Source organism: Bufo bufo, chromosome 1 (genome assembly GCF_905171765.1).
Source record: "Bufo bufo chromosome 1, aBufBuf1.1, whole genome shotgun sequence".
NCBI classification, from domain to species: Eukaryota; Metazoa; Chordata; class Amphibia; order Anura; family Bufonidae; genus Bufo; species Bufo bufo.
In genome coordinates, this window is record NC_053389.1 from 673,758,923 (window position 1) to 673,780,224 (window position 21,302).

The window sequence follows — 21,302 nt, forward strand, 5'->3', positions numbered from 1 at the left end:
GGTGCCCCCCAAATAATGCCCCTATAGTGCCACCAGATGCCCCATAGTGCCGTTCTCCCCTATAGTGCCCCCCATAATGTGTAAAAAAAAAAAGCCCCTTTAGAGCCCCCATAGTGCTCCTCTCCCCCATGGTGCCCCCCAAATAATGCCCCTCTAGTGCCACCAGATGCCCCCTAGTGCCGTTCTCCCCTATAGTGCCCCCCATAATGTGTAAAAAAAAAAAAGCCCCTTTAGAGCCCCCATAGTGCTCCTCTCCCCCATGGTGCCCCCCAAATAATGCCCCTATAGTGCCACCAGATGCCCCATAGTGCCGTTCTCCCCTATAGTGCCCCCCATAATGTGTAAAAAAAAAAAAAGCCCCTTTAGAGCCCCCATAGTGCTCCTCTCCCCCATGGTGCCCCCCAAATAATGCCCCTATAGTGCCACCAGATGCCCCCTAGTGCCGTTCTCCCCTATAGTGCCCCCCATAATGTGTAAAAAAAAAAAAAAAAGCCCCTTTAGAGCCCCCATAGTGCTCCTCTCCCCCATGGTCCCCCCCCCCATAATGTGCCAGTAAGAAGTGCCACCTAAAAAAAAAAGTACCACCAGATGCCCCATAGTGCCGTTCTCCCCTTTAGTGCCCCCATAGTGCCAGCTCCCCCCCCCCCCTCCAAAAAAAACAAACAAAAAAAAATACACTAATACTTACCTCCATCAGCAGCGATGCAGGCTCTTCCGGCCTGTGTCCCTGCTGTGTGCTGCCCGGCTCAGGCGCACGATGATGACGTCATCTCGCCTGAGCCGGCCTCTGATAGGCTGCAGGCATTAGTGCCTGCGGCCTATCAGAAGAACAGGGGAGGGACACACCTCTCCCTCCCCTGCCGCAGCACAGGCATCTGTATCGCTGTCCTAAGGACGGCGATACAGATGGATTAGATATGGAGATGAGCGCTTCCACAATGGAAGCGCTCATCTCCTAGTACTCCTACTGCTCCCCCCGCCCCCCCCCGACCGCCGCGGCCGCCGCAATTACATCCAGGGCCGCGCCGCCTGTGGTGATCGGCGGTGCTGCCCTGAAGGATTAAAAAAAATAAATAATTGGCTGGTTGTTCTAGGGGGGGTCCAGACCCGCTGGACCCCCCCTGTAGGTGCGCCACTGAACTGGACCTGGGCGTGCCAAACAGTGTGTAGACCAAGCCTCTAGGTGCTGAAGCAACGCCCTAATAGCACCTAGAGGCTCATTAGCATAAAAGTCTTTATTTTAAGAGAATGGCGGCAGGCAGGCACATCGCTAATGTCAGTCAGCTACATAATGTTATTGCTCATGACAGAAACCCTTTAAGATCAGGAAGGGTTTTCAGCCTCCTCCATTGTGCGGTGGATGGGGTTGGGTACTGCATCACTACTTCTATTTGGATGGAGCGGTTTGTTCCAGCATCAGAGCTACTGCAAGACAGCTGATTAGTGGGGGTGCAGGTATTGGACCCCTGCTGATGAGGTAGTGATGCACTATCCTGAAGATAAGCCATCATTTTTAAAGGGTTGGACAACCCCTTCAAGCTTAATTACATTTCTAACTCTCCCGTCCCCAAAAACAGTATCAGAAATTTCTCTCACAGCATAGAAACACATATTGAGTACACAGCATTGAAGTACATTTTCACAGGCTGGCTCATCTTTAAATCTAGCGTAGACAGTATCATTATAATATATATATATTTTAAAACAACATTAATTCCAGGGTGCTGTACATATGAGAAGAGGGAAACATACATAATGTAAAACCTAAACAAGTGCAATAAGGATGAACTAACTGTGACAACCTGGTACAAAGGTGGTGAAGACACTGCCTGTGCAAGCTTACAATTACTGCTACTAAGGCTGGTTTCACACGGGCGTTGCGGGAAAATGTGCGGGTGCATTGCGGGAACACGCGTGATTTTTCCGCGCAAGTGCAAAACATTGTAATGGGTTTTGCACTCGCGTGAGAAAAATCGCGCATGTTTGGTACCCAAACCCGAACTTCTTCACAGAAGTTCGGGCTTGAGATCGGTGTTCTGTAGATTGTATTATTTCCCCTTATAACATAGTTATAAGGTAAAATAATAGCATTCTGAATACAGAATGCATAGTACAATAGCGCTGGAGGGGTTCAAAATTTTTTTTAACTCGCCTTAATCCACTTGCTCGCGCAGCCCGGCATCTCCTTCTGTCTCCTTCTTTGCTGATTGTAGGAACAGGACCTATGGTGACGTCACTCACATGGTCCATCACATGATCCATCACCATGGTAAAAGATCATGTGATGGATCATGTGATGACCGGAGTGACGTCACCACAGGTCCTGTTCCTGCACACAGCTAAGATGAAGACAGAAGGAGATGCCATGCGCTATCAAGGTGATTAAGGTGAGTTAATAATTATTATTTTTTTTAACCCCTTCAGCGCTATTTTACTTTGCATTCTGTATTCAGAATGCTATTATTTTCCCTTATAACCATGTTAAGGGTTGTGGAAGACGTGGATACAAGAAATGTATTTGAGTTGGTGGCAGCACTAGATGGTAAGGGCTTGGATGTGTGGTTTGAAGGCCAGGCAAGAAGCATATGTAATTCTAAGAAAGCAGACTTGTAAGACTGAAGAAAGTGTGGTGGAATCATTCATTATGATTGAAAAGTCTGGTGGAGGGTTGAGTGTCATGAGAGAAAGATGAAGTTGGTTTTCTCCATGTTAAGTTTAAAAAAGTGGGAGTAGAAGAAGGTGGACTGATAGTCATGCTGGAATTCTGGATTGCAAGGAAATGACATTTGGGCTACAGAAATATATTTGAGTGACATTAGTATATTGAAAGCCATATATCATTTGGTATTATAGGCTGTGAGGCACATCTATGCCCCTAAAGCAATTTATGTGTAAAGCTTACACTTCCTTTGCCAAACCACATCCTGTATATCTTTTGTTTGTATAAAAAATAATTTTTTATCTCAAATCTGCTCAGGTGCCTTTATTAATGTTTTATACTGTACATGTTTGTGGTTTTATTGCATTAGTATGGCAGGAAGTACTTGTGTCATACACTGTAGACCAACAGGATAATGTTGTCATTACCTGGCCATTATTTGCAAAATATAGCGGCATGTGTTTTACCTGGTATTTGTTGTGTACTTTTTTCTCTCTCTCCTTTATATACTGTACATCAATCAAAGCCACATTTATTCAAAGACTATGGACATCTTTAGAGACAATTTATTTTTTTGCTTTCTACTCATTTAGGCTTCAAATTATTATTTTCATCAGAATCAACAGTTTTTCCTCTACAGCTTTCACTTTCATCGTATTCGCAGACTATTGCTTCCAGGGGAGGGCTGGCAGCCTTAGTCCTGGGGGGCAAATCCAGTCAAGTGGCCCATTTTAGCCCCGCCCATTATTAAAAGCCCCTCCTACATATAATAGGCCACTCCCAACAAACACTGTACACCTGACATTCTATAGTTGAGGCCTGTCTACACATCATGCGGAGAGGGGGAGGGCCTGTCCTGGCTGCACTGTCTGCTTATATAACAAGCTACAGCCAGGAAGCTCCTCCGCTCTCCTCCCTCCCCTGATCCTGCTCAAGGCTTGTGGTTCCCCCCACCATCTGCCACCTGCCCGTGGCCTGCTGCCCCCTTTCGTCGTCCTCACCCAGCTCTGAATCCTCCTTCTGCAAATGGCAGGGGGAGGAGCCGGAGCATCTCTTCTCCTACATAGCGCCCCATACCTCTTACATCCAGTGATGTCACCTTTGTTGTAGATGTTCTCTTTCTTTATCTTCTCCATTCAGACCAGACCGCCATGATTATTTTTCTGCCATCTCATGTCTCTGCAGAGATTGAGAAACAGACATTAGTTTCCCACATTTCCATCATCTTCACATCTTCTGAACACCCTTTCCTGCCACCCCCAATACTATACTGCAGAAACAGTCCCCCTGGAAATACTACTACCACACAGATAGTGCCCCCAATACTGTGCCCGTTGTGTCCCCAATACTATACTGCAGAAACAGTCCCCCTGAAAATACTACTACCACACAGATAGTGCCCCAATACTGTGCCCGCTATGCCACCAATACTATACTGCAGAAACAGTACCCCTGGGAATACTACTACCACACAGATAGTGCCCCCTTAAACAATTATTGGCACACAGTGCTCTAAAAAATAACTGCGCCCAGACACTAATAGTATAAAGATAATGTCCCCCAAAAATAATTGTGCTAAGCTGATACTATGCCAGGGTGCCCCCAAAGTAACAGTGCTCCCCAAAATCCCACCAATAGAAATAATTCTCTGCCAGAGCACACTTAGTAGTAATAATGCCCTAGTAATCATGTTCCTCATAGCCCCCCAGTAGTAGTAAAGCTCCCCATATTACCCCCTAGTAGTACTAATTATCCCTATAATATGACAGTACATGAAATACCCCGCTTAGTGCCCGCAGTTGAACTAATGTCCCCATAATGTATGCCAGTATAAAATACCCCTATATATTGCCCCAGTAAATGCCCTCATAGTGCTCCTCTCCCCCTTCCCCATAGTGTCCCCCATAATATGCCAGTAAAAAATGCCCCTTCTTAGTGCCCCCAGCAGATGCCCCTATAGTGCTCCTCTCCCCCACAATGTGCCAGTAAAAAAATGCCCCTTCTTAGTTCCACCATATGCCCCAATAGTGCTCCACTCCCCCATAGTGCCCCCAAATAATGCCCCATAGTGCAGCTCTCCCCTATAGTGCCTCCCATAATGTGCCAGTAAAAAATGCCCCCTTAGTGCCACCAAATTCCATAGTGCCCCCATAATGTTCCAATACAAAAGGCCCCTTTAGAGCCCCCACTTCCCCATAGTGCCCCCAAATAATGCCCCTATAGTGACACCAGATGCCCCATAGTGCTGCTCTCCCGTATAGTGCCCCCCAGAATGTGCCAATAATTTAAAAAAGCCCCTTTAGAGCCCCCAGATACCCCCATAGTGCTCCTCTCCCCCATGGTGCCCCCCATAATGTGTTAGTAAGAAATGCCCCCATAGTGCCAGCTCCTCCAATAGTGCCAGCTCCCCCCATAGTGCCAGCCCCCCCATACTGCCAGCACCCCCATAGTGCCAGCTCCCCCATAGTGCCAGCTCCCCCCATAGTGTCAGCCCCCCGATAGTGCCAGCCCCCTTATAGTGCCAGCCCCCCATAGTGCTAGCTCCCTAATAGTGCCAGCCCCACCTATAGTGCCAGCTCCCCCTATAGTGCAAGCCCCCCCCCCTATAGTGCCAGATCCCCCCCATAGTGCCAGCTCCCCCATAGCCATAGTGCCTGCTCTTTCATAGCCATAGTGCCATCTCCCCCCCCATAGTGCCAGCTCCCCCATAGCCATAGTGCCAGCTCCCCCATAGCCATAGTGACAGCTCCCCCATAGCCATAGTGACAGCTCCCCCTACAAAGAAAAACAAAACAAAACACTAATACTTACCTGGCTCCATCAGCAGCGATGCAGGCCTCTTCTAGCCTGTGTCCCTGCTGTGTGCTGCCCGGCTCAGGCGGCGCGATGATAATGACGTCATCGCGCTGCCTGAGCCAGCCTCTGATAGGCTGCAGGCATTAGTGCCTGCGGCCTATCAGAAGAACAGGGGAGGGACACGCCTCTCCCTCCCCTGCCCCACAGCACACAGCCGCCACCACCGCCCCAGCAATTACATCCAGGGCCGCGCCGCCTGTGGTGATCGGCGGTGCGGCCCTGAAGAATAAAAAAGAAAAAAATTTTTTGTTAAAGACTACGGCCGTTTTTTTAGGGCGGCCTGGGGGGCAATCGCCTCCCTGCCCCCCGGCCCAGCCCGCCCCTGATTGCTTCCTCCTTCTGAGTAGATCTATCAGAGAGTTGCTCTGTCCGCTCGATCTGTAGCCATTATCTGTACTTTCCTAGCATTTCATTAACACTCTATACATGAACGACACTCACGTTTTGGATTTCCGTTTGTGAAATCCGTTCCGGGCTCTCACAAGTGGTCCAAAACGGATCAGTTTTGCCCTTATGCATTCTGAATGGAAAAGGATCCGCTCAGAATGCATCAGTTTGCCTCCGTTCAGTCTCCATTCCGCTTTGGTGTCCATCTGATGAAACTGAGCCAAACGGATCCGTCCTGGCACACAATGTAAGTCAATGGGGACAGATCCGTTTTTCACTGACAAAATCTGGCAGAATAGAAAACGGATCCGTCCTCCATTTAATAGATTTCATGACGGATCCGTCTTGGCTATGTTTCAGATAATACAAACGGATCCGTTCTGAACGGATGCAGACGTTTGTATTATCTGAACGGATCCTTCTGTGCAGATCTATGATGGATCCGCACAAAACGCGAGTGTGAAAGTAGCCTAAACTCATCAGTTTGATCAGAAGGTTACACCTAAACAAAGTGGGCCTAACGCAATATCTATGTCTGTGTCACTAACCAGTGATGAGCGACAGGGGCAATATTCGAATTTGTGATATTTCGCAAATATTTGGGCGAATATTCGTCATATATTCGCAAATTCGAGAATTCGTGATCTCCAGTCATTATTTTCTTGATTGCGAAAATCAGCAATCGGAAAATTTGCGATAAAAATGTGCGATCCGAAAATTTGCGATCAACACTACTCCTAAAGTCAAAGATATTGCAGCCTTCTCATTGGCCCACAAGCAAGAAGCAGTGAGCTATCATGGGTACTGATGAAAAAAAAAAAAAAAAAACGAGAATATTCGCGATTATGAAGATATAGCACTATATTCTAGATATTTGCGAATTCTTGAAGTGCCAATATTCGCGATATAAATTAGCGATTAGCATATTCGTGATCAACACTATCACTAACCATTAAAACATTAGTCTTACAAAAAATTACACATCAACCAAATTTGATATTACAAAAACATAATAGGGTACATTTATCAATACCGTTGCCAAAACAATCAGATTCTACCTTAAATTTTTCAGATCTCTCTCTCTCTCTCACTATATATATATATATATACTAGCAGAAGGACCCTGCTTTCGCATAGGTATATTTCATCAATTTAATTTTATATTTGTGTGTGTCGTTAAAAGATATCGACAGTATCCTCCATAACAGTGACCTCCTCAGCCCCCATTGCTTAACACTAACCCCCCCACAGTGCCCCGCCTCCTTAAAATGTGACCTCCACAGCAGTCCACCCCCTTAACTTTGACCTTAACAGCAGCTTGCTCCTTTAATAGTGACCTCCACAACAAAAACAATATTGTCTTTAATTGACAGTATATAAAACCCCACAGAATTAGTATACACTTAGGCCCCTTTCACACGGGCGAGTATTCCACGCGGATGCGATGCGTGTGTTGAATGCATTGCACCCACACTAAATCATGACCCATTCATTTCTATGGGGCTGTGCACACGAGCGGTGATTTTCACGCATCACTTGTGCGTTGTGTGAAAATTGCAGCATGCTCCTCTTTGTGCGTTTTTCACATAACGCAGGCCCCATAGAAATGAATGGGGTTGCGTGAAAATCGCAAGCAAGTGCGGATGCGGTGTGATTTTCACGCACGGTTGCTAGGAGACGATCGGGATGGAGACCCGATCATTATTATTTTCCCTTATAACATGGTTATAAGGGAAAATAATAGCATTCTGAATACAGAATGCATAGTAAAATAGCGCTGGAGGGGTTAAAAAAAATAATAAAATAATTAAACTCACCTTAGTCCACTTGATCGCGCAGCCAGCATCTCTTCTGTCTCCTTCTTTGCTGATTGCAGGAAAAGGACCTGTGGTGACGTCACTCCGGTCATCACATGATCCACCACATGATCTTTTACCATGGTGATGGATCATGTGATGGACCATGTGAGGACCGAAGTGACGTCACCACAGGTCCTTTTCCTGCAATCAGCAAAGAAGGAGACAGAAGAGATGCTGGCTGCGCGATCAAGTGGACTAAGGTGAGTTTAATAATTTTTTTATTTTTTTTAACCCCTCCAGCGCTATTCTACTATGCATTCTGTATTCAGAATGCTATTATTTCCCTTTATAACCATGTTATAAGGGAAAATAATACAATCTACAGAACACCGATCCCAAGCCCGAACTTCTGTGAAGAAGTTCGGGTTTGGGTACCAAACATTTGCGATTTTTCTCACGCAAGTGCAAAACGCATTACAATGTTTTGCACTCGCGCGGAAAAATCGTGCATGTTTCCGCAACGCACCTGTACCTTTTCCCGCAACGCCCGTGTGAAAGAGGCCTTAAGGTCATGTGAGTTAAATTAGCCTCTACAACAATGTTGGCTAAGTGTCACAATCGAAATCATATTAACTCACACATAAGCTGCCTTATACTAAGAATGTCCTTTGTTGCCGATAGCAACCAATCAGAGCTCATATTAATGACCTTTAGCAAAATAGAAGCTGAGCTGTGATTGGTTGCTATATGCAGCCTAATGAATATCCAGGCTAACTGCCACAACAGCCAACAGACAATGGCTCCTGTAGCTTGGCGGTTAGGTTATTAAGCGTATTTTTTAGCAAATAATTGGAAAGCACCGGGTGAAAATTTCCACTCAAAACATAGTCTATGACGTTCCCCGAGTCACAGGAGGTGGCTCTGCAAAAGTTTTGATTGTAAATTACGGTGTGGATTCCTTTAGCGGACATACACACATACATACACTCAGGTTTATATAACATACAGTCAGGTCCATACATATTGGGACATCAACACAATTCTAACATTTTTGGCTCTATACACCACCACAATGGATTTGAAATGAAACAAACAAGATGTGCTATAACTGCAGACTGTCAGCTTTAATTTGAGGGTATTTACATCCAAATAAGGTGAACGGTGAAGGAATTACAACAGTTTGCATATGTGCCTCCCACTTGTTAAGAGACCAAAAGCAGCAGGATAACAGGCCGAACTGGATGGACAAATGTCTTTTTTCGGCCTTATGTACTATGTTACTATGTTAAAAGTAATGGGACAGAATAATAATCATAAATCAAACTTTGACTTTTTAATACTTTGTTGCAAATCAATTACAGCCTGAAGTCTGGAACGCATAGACATCACTAGACGCTGGGTTTCATCCCTGGTGATGCTCTGCCAGGCCTCTACTGCAACTGTCTTCAGTTGCTGCTTGTTCTTGGGGCATTTTCCCTTCAGTTTTGTCTTCAGCAAGTGAAATGCATGCTCAATCGGATTCAGGTCAGGTGATTGACTTGGCCATTGCTTAACATTCCACTTCTTTCCCTTAAAAAAACTCTTTGGTTGCTTTTGCAGTATGCTTTGGGTCATTGTCCATCTGCACTGTGAAGCGCCGTCCAATGAGTTCTGAAGCATTTGGCTGAATATGAGCAGATAATATTGCCCGAAACACTTCAGAATTCATCCTGCTGCTTTTATCAACAGTCACATCATCATCAATAAATATAAGAGAACCAGTTCCATTGGCAGCCATACATGCCCACGCCATGACACTACCACCACCATGCTTCACTGATGAGGTGGTATGCTTAGGATCATGAGCAGTTCCTTTCCTTCTCCATACTCTTCTCTTCCCATCACTCTGGTACAATTTGATCTTGGTCTCATCTGTCCATAGGATGTTGTTCCAGAACTGTGAAGGCTTTTTTAGATGTCTTTTGGCAAACTCTAATCTGGCCTTCCTGTTTTTGAGGCTCACCAATGGTTTACATCTTGTGGGGAACCCTCTGTATTCACTCTGGTGAAGTCTTCTCTTGATTGTTGACTTTGACACACATACACCTACCTCCTGGAGAGTGTTCTTGATCTGGCCAACTGTTGTGAAGGGTGAAGTTTCTTCACCAGGGAAAGAATTCTTCGGTCATCCACCACAGTGGTTTTCCGCGGTCTTCCGGGTCTTTTGGTGTTGCTGAGCTCACCGGTGCATTCCTTCTTTTTAAGAATGTTCCAAACAGTTGTTTTGGCCACGGCTAATGTTTTTGCTATCTCTCTGATGGGTTTGTTTTGTTTTCTTCCGCCTAATGATGGCTTGCTTTACTGATAGTGACAGCTCTTTGGGTCTCCTCTTTGTTGAGTTGACAGCAACAGATTCCAAATGCAAATAGCACACTTGAAATGAACTCTGGACCTTTTATCTGCTCATTGTAATTGGGATAATAAGGAAATAACACACTCCTGGCCATGGAACAGCTGAGAAGCCAATTGTCCCATTACTTTTGGTCCCTTAACAAGTGGGAGGCACATATGCAAACTGGTGTAATTCATACGCCGTTCACCTGATTTGAATGTAAATACCCTCAAATTAAAGCTGACAGTCTGCAGTTAAATCACATCTTGTTCGTTACATTTCAAATCCATTGTGGTGGTGTATAGAGCCACAAATGTTAGAATTGTGTTGATGTCCCAATATTTATGGTCCTGACTGTATATATTTAAGAAAGTGGATATCTGTTTTAACATGAATTCAACAATTTGAGAACAAATAGACTTAACAGGTTAAGTGATAAAAATAAAAGACAAATCACATACAGAATAAATAATAATCACCTGGCCTGCACAATACAAATTGGGAGGGGGGAACTCCTGTTGACATGTCGTAGCACATGGCCAACACTCCACAGTGATACAAGAGAGAGATAATGACCTTACAACATCCTACCTGGATGGTGTTCTCAGTGAAGTTCCACTTATTTGTCCTTGTGCACAAGGTTTATACCTTTCAGCCCCTCCTCCTACAGATGTCCAATATGCAGTACACATGTCTCTGAGATAATCACTCAGAAATGCAGCCTTCTCAGCACAATGGGGGGTTTTATATGTGATCTAACTAAGTAAAGGTGCATTTGCATGGGCAGATGAGCAGCAGATTGCTGGGAAGGAAGCGCTCCTTCCCGATAGTCGGCTCTTCATTAAGTGGAGGTGAAGTGCTCCATTTACATGCAGCGATCGCCTCCACAGTATGAAGTTATGTGCCTGCACTAATGATCATTTCACCCAATGAACAAGCGTTTTGCTCATTCATCTGGTGAGCGGCTGCCCATTTAGATGGGAAGATTATCGGGAACGAGTGTTCGCAGGAACATTCATTCCCGACAAACTGCCCAATTATCTGCCCTTCTTAATCCACCTTAACTCCTTCATCCACTACACTACAAGGAATATCATTACAAAGAATATAGAAGGTGATATAATAATTAAAGGGGACAAAACCAATCAGTACTTAAAGGGACTCTGTCACCACTTTCTAACCCCCCCTTTTAAAAGTATTGTTCTCTCCATGGCGCCCTTGTGATTACAAAGGTGTTGTTATAACATAAATTCGCCGTCTCGTTTTGATAAAAATACCTTTTATCTAACCTGTCAATCTTGTGGATAAGGTGCCCAGGGCGTTTCTGAAGGTCTGAAGCTGCCGCCCGCCGCCGCCGCCGTTGGTGCCCAGCTCCTCCCCTGATCCTTTCAGCGCCGCCTGAATGTAAAGAAATCCGCCTCCGGCTCTCGCTCAGTGCCCCCTCCTCCTTTTCAAAGATCCCGCGCGTGCGCACAGGCCTGTGCCTGATGCGCCCGTGCGGACATTTAGAATCAGCCTCATTGAGCGAAGTGCGCATGCGCGCACTTCGCTCAACCTCCTCATCAGACGAGCACTGCAGCCAGCCACTCAGAGCCTGCGGCTCCATACAGCGCTTGGCAGGCTCAATGAGGCTGATTCTAAATGTCCGCACGGGCGCATCAGGCACAGGCCTGTGCGCACGCGCGGGATCTTTGAAAAGGAGGAGGGGGCACTGAGCGAGAGCCGGAGGCGGATTTCTTTACATTCAGGCGGCGCTGAAAGGATCAGGGGAGGAGCTGGGCACCAACGGCGGCGGCGGCGGGCGGCAGCTTCAGACCTTCAGAAACGCCCTGGGCACCTTATCCACAAGATTGACAGGTTAGATAAAAGGTATTTTTATCAAAACGAGACGGCGAATTTATGTTATAACAACACCTTTGTAATCACAAGGGCGCCATGGAGAGAACAATACTTTTAAAAGGGGGGGTTAGAAAGTGGTGACAGAGTCCCTTTAATTATGTTAAATACCCTTAGGCTTCTTTCACATGAGTGTGACGGTTTAGGTCGAGATGCTTTCAGGGTGCGTTCAGGAAAAATTCGCACCATTTTGCAAGCAAGTTCAGTCAGTTTTGTCTGCGATTGCGTTCAGTTGTTGAGTTATTTCCGCGCGGGTGCAATGCGTTTTGATGTGTTTTTCATGCACGTGATAAAAAACTGAAGGTTTACAAACAACATCTCTTAGCAATCATCAGTGAAAAACGCATTGCATCTGGACTTGCTCCCGGATGCAATGCGTTTTTCACTGAAGCCCCATTCACTTCTATAGGGCCAGGGCTGCGTGAAAAACACAGAATATGGCTACATGCACAGAACGGCACAGACAGCCTTTAATATAACTGCCTATTCTTGTCCGCAAAGCGCGAACAAGAATAGGACAGGTTATATTTTTTTTGCGGGACCACAGAACGGAGCATAAGATGCGGACAGGACACGGAGTGCTGTCCGCATCTTTTGCAGCCCCATTGAAGTAAATGGGTCCCCATCCGAGCCGCCAAAACTGCGGCTCGGATGCGGACCAAAACAACGGCCGTGTGCATGAGTCCTATAGAACATGCTGCGTTTTTCATGCAATGCAGAACTGATGCGTGAAAAAAAAAGCTCATGTATACAGACCCATAGAAATGAATGGGTCAGGATTCAGTATGGGTGCTATGCGTAAAACTCGCTCGCGTGAAAGGGGCCTTACAACACAATATCACTTACTCCCCAAATGGTGGGTGGAGTGTAATTAGGTACATAGACTTGCAACTACAAAATCCCCACACATGATAAGGGTATATAGAAATTTATTACACATAAAGACCATAATTCAGGAATGGCCCAGAATACAAATACGGTCTAGATAACTAATAAAACCTAAATAATAAAAAAGACAAGCAAGAAAGACGGAAGCACCCACCAGGACAACCCACAGTTTCCCATTGCGTATTTCAACAATGCCTTCTTCCGAGGGATAAGATTAATGGTTAGTATATTATAACATTGTCTTTATATTGTGTAACTTGGGTCAAATGTTTTGGGCAGCCTTCTACAAGCTTTATACAATAGGTTTCTCTAATTTTGTGATAGCCACTCTATTACGTTTACCTTGTTGTCTTAAGCCACTTTGCAACTATTTTGGAAGACCCATTTGTGCTCAATCTCCACATAAGTTTCCTTCCCTATAATGCCATTTATAGTACAGCCTCCCCTTTTATTTCCATACATAACGACTGTCATTATGGCCAAACATTCCTGTCTTGTTTCATCAGACCACAGGACATTTCTCCAGAAAGGAAGATCTTTGTCCGCGTGTGAAGTTGCAGCCTCTAACCTAGCTTTTTTTTGGTGGAGTTTGACGGGTGAATTCTTCCTTCCTGAATGACCTTTCAGGTCATGTTGATATGGGACATGCTTCACTGTTGATTTAGAAATTTTTGTACATATTTCCTCCAGCATCTTCATAAGGTCTTTTGCGGTTACTCTTGGATTGATTTGTATGTATTATACCAAAGTAGGTTCACCTCTAGGAGATAGTATGCTTCTCCATCCTGAAGTTTATGATGGTTGCTTGGTTCCATGGTGTTTAAACTAGAATTCATTATTTGAACAGATGAACATGGAAATTCCTCCTGAAAAAGTACCAGACTTGTGGAAATCCATAATACTTTTTCTCATGTCTGAGCAGATTTCTTTTGATTTTCTTATGATGTCAAGTCAAGAGGAAAGAAGGCCTTCAAGGTAGGCCTTAAAGCATACCTGAGTTTTCAAAAAAGGTTTGCATAATGGCTGTACTTCTTTCCACAATCATAACTGTGAAGGAACAGATGATTTTTGGGGTTCCCTAGTCTTTTCCAACAAAATTATTCCCTATATTAACTGCACAGCTGGGTGCATTTCATTTAGAAGCAGGGGGTGTCTCCCTTCTGCCACCACTGTACTGCTGTGACATCCTTTCCCTTGGTTCCCACTATGTTTATTTTTAGCTCCAGAGCTCACAGAACAGATAAAGAGGGAGAGATCACATGTCTCTGTTACTAGGGACGGATCTTGCCTGACAACACATTGGACTGCAAATTAGATGGAAGTGAGACCACTAATCGCCATGACTTTACAGCTTTTTTCAAGTGGATGCAGGCACAGTCTTTTTAATGAAGAGATATAGAAATTTTCTAGTTACACCATTCTCTATTAAATGAAATGAAATTGTGTTAAAGTACAGTAACTCCTTAGTTAAACCTGTGTCAGTATTCTAAAGGGGTTATGCCATGATTGATGTAAAAATTGATAATCAGACATCATATAGTGCATGACAATCCCATGGAACCAGAGATCTCCCCATTCACTGCTCCAATAGTTCTGCTAGGTTCTCTTTAGACTGGAAGATCAGGGCAGAGGGCATGTCTTTTCTGCTTTAGCTCTCTCCCTACCACAGCTCAGGGGAATGTTCTTTCTACTGTAAGGGTCCATTCACACGTCCGTAAGTGTTTTGTGGATCCGCAAAACACGGACAACTGCAATGTGCGATCCGCAATTTGCCTAAAGGAGAAGAAGCAGGTAAGTCAACACCCCCCCCCCCATTCTTGCACAACCCCTTTAAGGTTATGTTGGTTGTCGTTGGAAACCATTGACAAGATTCTTGTCAGATACATCCCATACAACATTCCTGAACACAACTGCAGGATAGTTAGTAAAGTACCTGGTAGAAAGACTACATGCCCCAGAATGTAAATCCCCAAATAGGGGAATCTGAGTTAAAGTAAATCTGTCAGCTGTGACCCCTTCCCCCCCAAGAATGTTTTAATTACATAAATGCAAGAATGTTTCAATTTACCAACAGCAAGCATAGAAGCATAAATCTCAAAAACGGTTAGAAATTGGAAAAACAATGCATATGTTTTAATGACAAAAAATGAATGTCTCTATTCACTAACCGCAAACATAGATTTTGAAAATGGTGAGAAATTTAAAAAAATTTGAAAAAGATTTTTAATAACATAAACAGAAACCAGACACCAGTGGATTTTCAGGGCACTTACATCATCCTTAGTATCTTGCTTGTAGTATTTCCTTGGTGGTGGAGCTGGTTTTGATGGTAGCTTCTTCACTATGATCTCTCCCGAGTGCCCACTAATTTTCTTACACAGAACTTGAGATGTGGCCTGAGGTTCGTTGTTAATGGGTGCATGGTCTTCCACGTGTACAGGGACAGAATAATGTGGCTGAGCCGGCTCTGTTGGCACTGGCACGTCCAGGCTATGTACCCTGTTGTTTAGCTGATACAGCTGGTAGGTGTCAGCACTGGTAGATCTGGGGTTATAATTGCTGTCACTGCTTGACCGAACCATTGCTTTCTGTTCCCTCCGGCTGCAATATGCATATCCAGCATACCTCTCTATACAGTGGTCACACTGGTATTTCCCATGGGAGCATGACAACATTTTTTTATCTCCTAAATTACAAAAATAAAATAAAATAAAAATATGTTACATACATGCTGCAGTTTTTTGTCGTTTGAGTAAAGTCATAGTTACTTATCAGCTAGCGTCATCAATGTACTGAACATTTTTTGAAAATATCATATTGTGAGCACCATTGGGAACAGTGTGATGATAATGTCTGTAAAGCGCTGCGGAATATGTCAGCGCTACATAAGTGAGTATAATAAATAATAAATAATTAAATTTACAAACAAAGTGATGAAGATTGCATTATATTTCTACATTCATTCTCAGGAAAGATTAAAGGACCTTAACATGTATAGCTTGGAAGAAAGACGAGACAGAGGGGATATGATAGAAACTTTTAAATACATAAAGGGAATCAACAAGGTAAAAGAGGAAAGAATATTTAAAAGAAGAAAAACTGCTACAAGAGGACATAGTTTTAAATTAGAGGGGCAAAGGTTTAAAAGTAATATCAGGAAGTATTACTTTACTGAGAGAGAGAGTAGTGGATGCATGGAATAGCCTTCCTGCAGAAGTGGTAGCTGCAAATACAGTGGAGGAGTTTAAGCATGCATGGGATAGGCATAAGGCCATCCTTCATATAAGATAGGGCCAGGGGCTATCCATAGTATTCAGTATATTGGGCAGACTAGATGGGCCAAATGGTTCTTATCTGCCGACACATTCTATGTTAATGGATACGCCTTTAGTTGTCCTAGGGTCGTTTTTCTCTTTTTTGGGGAATGATAGGGTGAGAGAGATTTTATGGCTTGAATTAATCATTATGTGTATTGCAGTTATAAAATAAAAAAAGGAAAGAATCCTTCCAGTTTATAATAATATTCTTTAGGCCAGTATATCCATTGTGTGAATTATGGATTTCAACGGTTTTATTTGAATAATTTCTTAGATGTAGGATTTGTCATACCTTCCATATTGTACTGAGGACGGTCTTGCTCCACGGCTTCAGCCATGGCTTGCTGCAACTGCTGCTCAGAAATCTGCCCAAGTCCAAACATCACATTAAGTACAGGTATATGAGATGACATTTATCAATTTACGCATCTTGTATAATGTCATACCCTTATTCTGATCACCAAAAAATAGTAATAGTAATAAATAGTAATTTGTCTTCACAATTATATTGACATAAAATATACATTCCCATCATTAACATTTAGTTTTCCGTTCACATAGCCATATGACGGCTTGTTCTTTGCGGGACAAGTTGTATCTTTTTATTTTTTTATTCTGCTATTCTATTTTTTTGTTTGTTTTGTATTTATGCCATTCGCTGTGCGCTAAAAATTATATTATTATTATGCGGGTCAGTAGAATTACTAAAATACCACATTTATATAGTTTTTCTTATGCTTTACTACTATTTAAAAAAATATATAAACTTTGAAAAAATCTGTGACCCATAGCTTTTTTAAGTCTACAGAGCTATTTTGGGGTACATATGACTTTTTGAGCGCTTTTTACACAATTTATTTCAGGGGACAAGATTATCAAAAATAGGCAATTTGGGGCATTTTTTTCATTACAGCATTGACTATACAAGTCAAAGTTATTTGCTAGTTTATTAGAGCTTGGCATGTATACCTGAGTTAGTCTGTCAGTGATTGCCAAAAAATCTGTAATTACCTTATAATAACAGCTTTCATTAATGTCCTCTGTCCCTTTCCACTGCTCTCTTAAAAGACCGTTGCTATGGCTTGTCTGTCTTCCTTTTAGTATAAACAGAAGACAGAGTGGCGGTCTTTCCACACTGCATGCCTGCATTAGGCTTCAGAGTGAGGAGGCGTGTCTCTCAGTAATCCAATCTGATTGGCTGGCAGGAAGCTGTTGGCTAGAGCAAGTGTGTATGAGGAGTAAGGGAAAGCAGTTTTGGCCTCAGAGAACTGGCAGAGGAGCCATCTTGAGAAGGTCCTCATATTGTAAATGTTTAAACAGCTGTAACTAGGGAAAAACTCAAGGAAAACAGTGGTATGTGAAGAAACTAAAGATTGATTTATGCATAATACTGCTGCAGCAGTAACATATGCTAAAATAGATTTTTTTTGATGAAAACATGACAGTTCCCCTTTAAATATGTTTATATTTTAATATTTCAGGCATTTTCAGGTGTGGTAAAATCAAGTATGTTTATTTTTTATGATTTGTATATATAAAATTGGAATAGGGGGTGATTTGAATTTTTATACTTTTTTATATTTTTTAAATACATTTTTTTACTTAGATTTCTAGTTCCCTTAGATCTCGATCCCCTTTGGATTTCTTATATTATAGACTGCAATAGTTCACCATTGCAGTCTATGGTGATTGTGACATCTTCCTATTAAGCTCTGTCGCAGGCAGGGCTTAATAGGAAGATTACAGTGGCAGGCCTGGGGGCCTTCACAGCGCCCTAGGCTGCCATGACATACAGTGGGCACCTCCCTATATATGGCCCACTGTTATTTGCTGAATGATAAGTTAGCTGGCATACATTGGCTTCTACCTCACAGGTTTTTTTTGCCTTCCTCTGGATCAACTTGCAGGATAACAGGCCGAACTGGATGGACAAATGTCTTTTTTCGGCCTTATGTACTATGTTACTATGTTACATGCTGTATATCTTCTGATGGATGGAGCCATCTTTTTGAACTGCACAGTTCCATCCATGCAATGGAAGGAGATGGTGTCTGCAGCACTGCTACTACTGAAGTGAATGGGGGCAGCCCTTGATTAGAATTTTTATACTTTTTTATATTTTTAAAATATTTTTTTTTACTTAGATTTCTAGTTCCCTTAGATCTAGATCCCCTTTGGATTTCTTATATTATAGACTGCAATAGTTCACCATTGCAGTCTATGGTGATTGTGACATCTTCCTTTTAAGCTCTGTCGCAGGCAGGGCTTAATAGGAAGATAACAGTGGCAGGCCTGGGGGCCTTCACAGCGCCCTAGGCTGCCATGACATACAGTGGGCACCTCCCTATTTATGGCCCACTGTTATTTGCTGAATGATAAGTTAGCTGGCATACATTGGCTTCTACCTCACAGTTTTTTTTTGCCTTCCTCTGGATCAACTTGCAGGATAACAGGTTGAACTGGATGGACAAATGTCTTTTTTCGGCCTTATGTACTATGTTACTATGTTACTATGTTACATGCTGTATATCTTCTGATGGATGGAGCCATCTTTTTGAACTGCACAGTTCCATCCATGCAATGGAAGGAGATGGTGTCTGCAGCACTGCTACTACTGAAGTGAATGGGGGCAGCCCTTGATTAGAATTTTTATACTTTTTTTATATTTTTTAAATATTTTTTTTTACTTAGATTTCTAGTTCCCTTAGATCTAGATCCCCTTTGGATTTCTTATATTATAGACTGCAATAGTTCACCATTGCAGTCTATGGTGATTGTGACATCTTCCTTTTAAGCTCTGTCGCAGGCAGGGCTTAATAGGAAGATTACAGTGGCAGTCCTGGGGGCCTTCACAGGGCCCTAGGCTGCCATGACATACAGTGGGCACCTCACTATATATGGACCACTGTTATTTGCTGAATGATAAGTTAGCTGGCGTATATGCTGTATATCTTCTGATGGATGGAGCTATCTTTTTGAACTGCACAGTTCCATCCATGCAATGGAAGGAGATGGTGTCTGCAGCACTGCTACCACTGAAGTGAATGGGGGCAGCCCTGCAGTTACCAGCTCCATCCATTGCACAATGTGCAGATCTGTGTATTTACTGTTCCGAATATGAGCTACAAGGTAACAGCTGATCGATGGGGCTGCAGAGTGTCGTCCCCTGCCTGCCCTCCCTTTAAGGCTCTGCTCACATCTGCCTGTACACGCCACTACAAGGATAATGGGAGCTTACTGCACATTGCTATACATTCACTTCAGGGACGACACAGTATGCAGTAGGCATACATGCTCCCCCTAGTGGCCATTAGAGGTAACCAATAATATTTGACCCAATATTACTGCAGGTGTTTGTTTTGGAACTCGGTGCTACAAACTCTCTGAATTTTGAACATGGTTTAAAAGGCAGACATTTACTTTAAGCTGAACGTGGAGGAATACACTGTATGTTCAAATCCATCATTATTGCTTACAATGACTTTGGTTACCTGAGGATCTGGATGCCTGCTGATCAGAATACTGATTGGCCCAGGGTGACAATGGCTTAGCAATGCATACACTTCATTGAGAGACTTGTTTGTGACAACATGTTCACTGATTTCCACAATTTCATCACCTTTCCTAAAAATAAAAAAATAAAAATAAACATACGTATGATTGCTACTATTTTAATTTTTTTCGTGGAGTAATTTTTGGAGTTGCAGTTGGCTAAAGATGTCTGACCCTGTCTATTAGTTTGGTGTGGTACTCTTTAATTTTTGCGGATTCTACACATTATTTGCAGACTGAACATGTTAACCCAGTTTTGCTTACACATAGTGTAAAACAGGAAGAAGGGAAGAAGGAGTAAAATCTATGTTAGCGGCAAGAGTTTTTTAATTCAGTGAAAGAATGACAACCTCTAGCAACTCAGAGAGTGAAATATCCAAGCTTCCTTCCAGTGTAAACTTGTTGTATGTGGGGCAGGAGTGATATAATCTGCACCCTTTATAGTGTGATCAGATCCAGAGCAGCACTAGAAACCAGAAATGTGTCTTTCATCAGCAGGCATCAGGCTTAGCAAACAAAACCATCTGTTGGAGAGATTTGTAGGGCCTATTGCAACCTTATAAAATTCATACATGAAACTATTTTTTAAGCAGTAGGGGGCGCAGTCTCTTTCTAGCTATGGAGACCATTGAGAGCTTTTTTGCTGAAATACATGTGTTTTTGGCTAAAAACTTTCTTCTAGTTAAGTTTTGCAAAAAATTTGTTAACGTTTGGCTTCTGCAGCTTCTGTGTTCACAATATATACAGTACCAAGTTGTGAAATGCCATTCACAGTCAAATCCTTTGGAATGCTTGTCTGGCGGGCTATACTTTAGCAATTCCTGTGTTTTCCTGAGTGATTATTCAAGCTCAATAATAAACGTTTATCATCTTCGATCATCATTGATATTAGATTTTTTTAAAAACGAGCAAGAAAAATAATACGGTATATTCACTAAAAGACAAAAAAAAACTAGTAAATGGAAGGGATTATGAATATCTAGGGGGAAATGTATAATCTCCCTATGACACTGTTTGCTGTAAAAAAAAATTGCAAACCTCCTGTTTGGTACTTTTTTAATTTTGTCGCGCGTAGTGTTCCTGTGCCACCCACTCCACTTTCTGAAAAAAGAACGTGGTGACTAGTGGCATACCTCTAATAGAGGCAGACCATGCCTCTGCTATGGGGCCTGTGGAGGAAGGGGGACCATCCGTATAGGAAATCCCCACCCCGAATGACACTTACATAGCTAGTTGTAAAAACTTAACTGGCTGTGCAGAAGGATGACGTGCGGTGATGTAATCAGCATGTGATCAGGGCAGCCGTACAGAGTCAGTAGTTTTACAGCTGAAGGACCTGTGATGATATCATCATCAAGTGACCAGGGCAGGGAGATGAAGCTCAGCAGTGGAGAGGAAAATGTACTGAAACTACTAGGTTGGAGCTTCTGCGTATGCCTGAAGGAGAGGTGAGTGGTGTCCTGGGATTGCCCATAACATCCTAATACTGGGAATTGTAGTTTTGTCCTACTGTATCCCTCTCCATGTAATGTTCATTGATGCTCTACAATAACAGTCAATGCAAACTTGTGTTCTAT

The 21,302-nt window shown here is 43.1% G+C and overlaps 1 protein-coding gene across 2 annotated transcripts in view; it reads right to left on the minus strand.

The window, feature by feature from the left end:
• The window catches only part of IL16 (interleukin 16), a 145,375-nt gene that overhangs the window by 41,115 nt on the left and 82,958 nt on the right, over nucleotides 1-21,302 (minus strand). For both annotated transcript variants that reach the window (XM_040414077.1, XM_040414076.1), the window contains 3 exons: nucleotides 19,665-19,797; nucleotides 16,466-16,538; nucleotides 15,130-15,542 (listed from right to left, as the gene is read on the minus strand). In XM_040414077.1, the coding sequence (XP_040270011.1) occupies nucleotides 15,130-15,542; nucleotides 16,466-16,538; nucleotides 19,665-19,797 (619 nt within the window). The remainder of the gene's footprint in view (nucleotides 1-15,129; nucleotides 15,543-16,465; nucleotides 16,539-19,664; nucleotides 19,798-21,302) is intronic.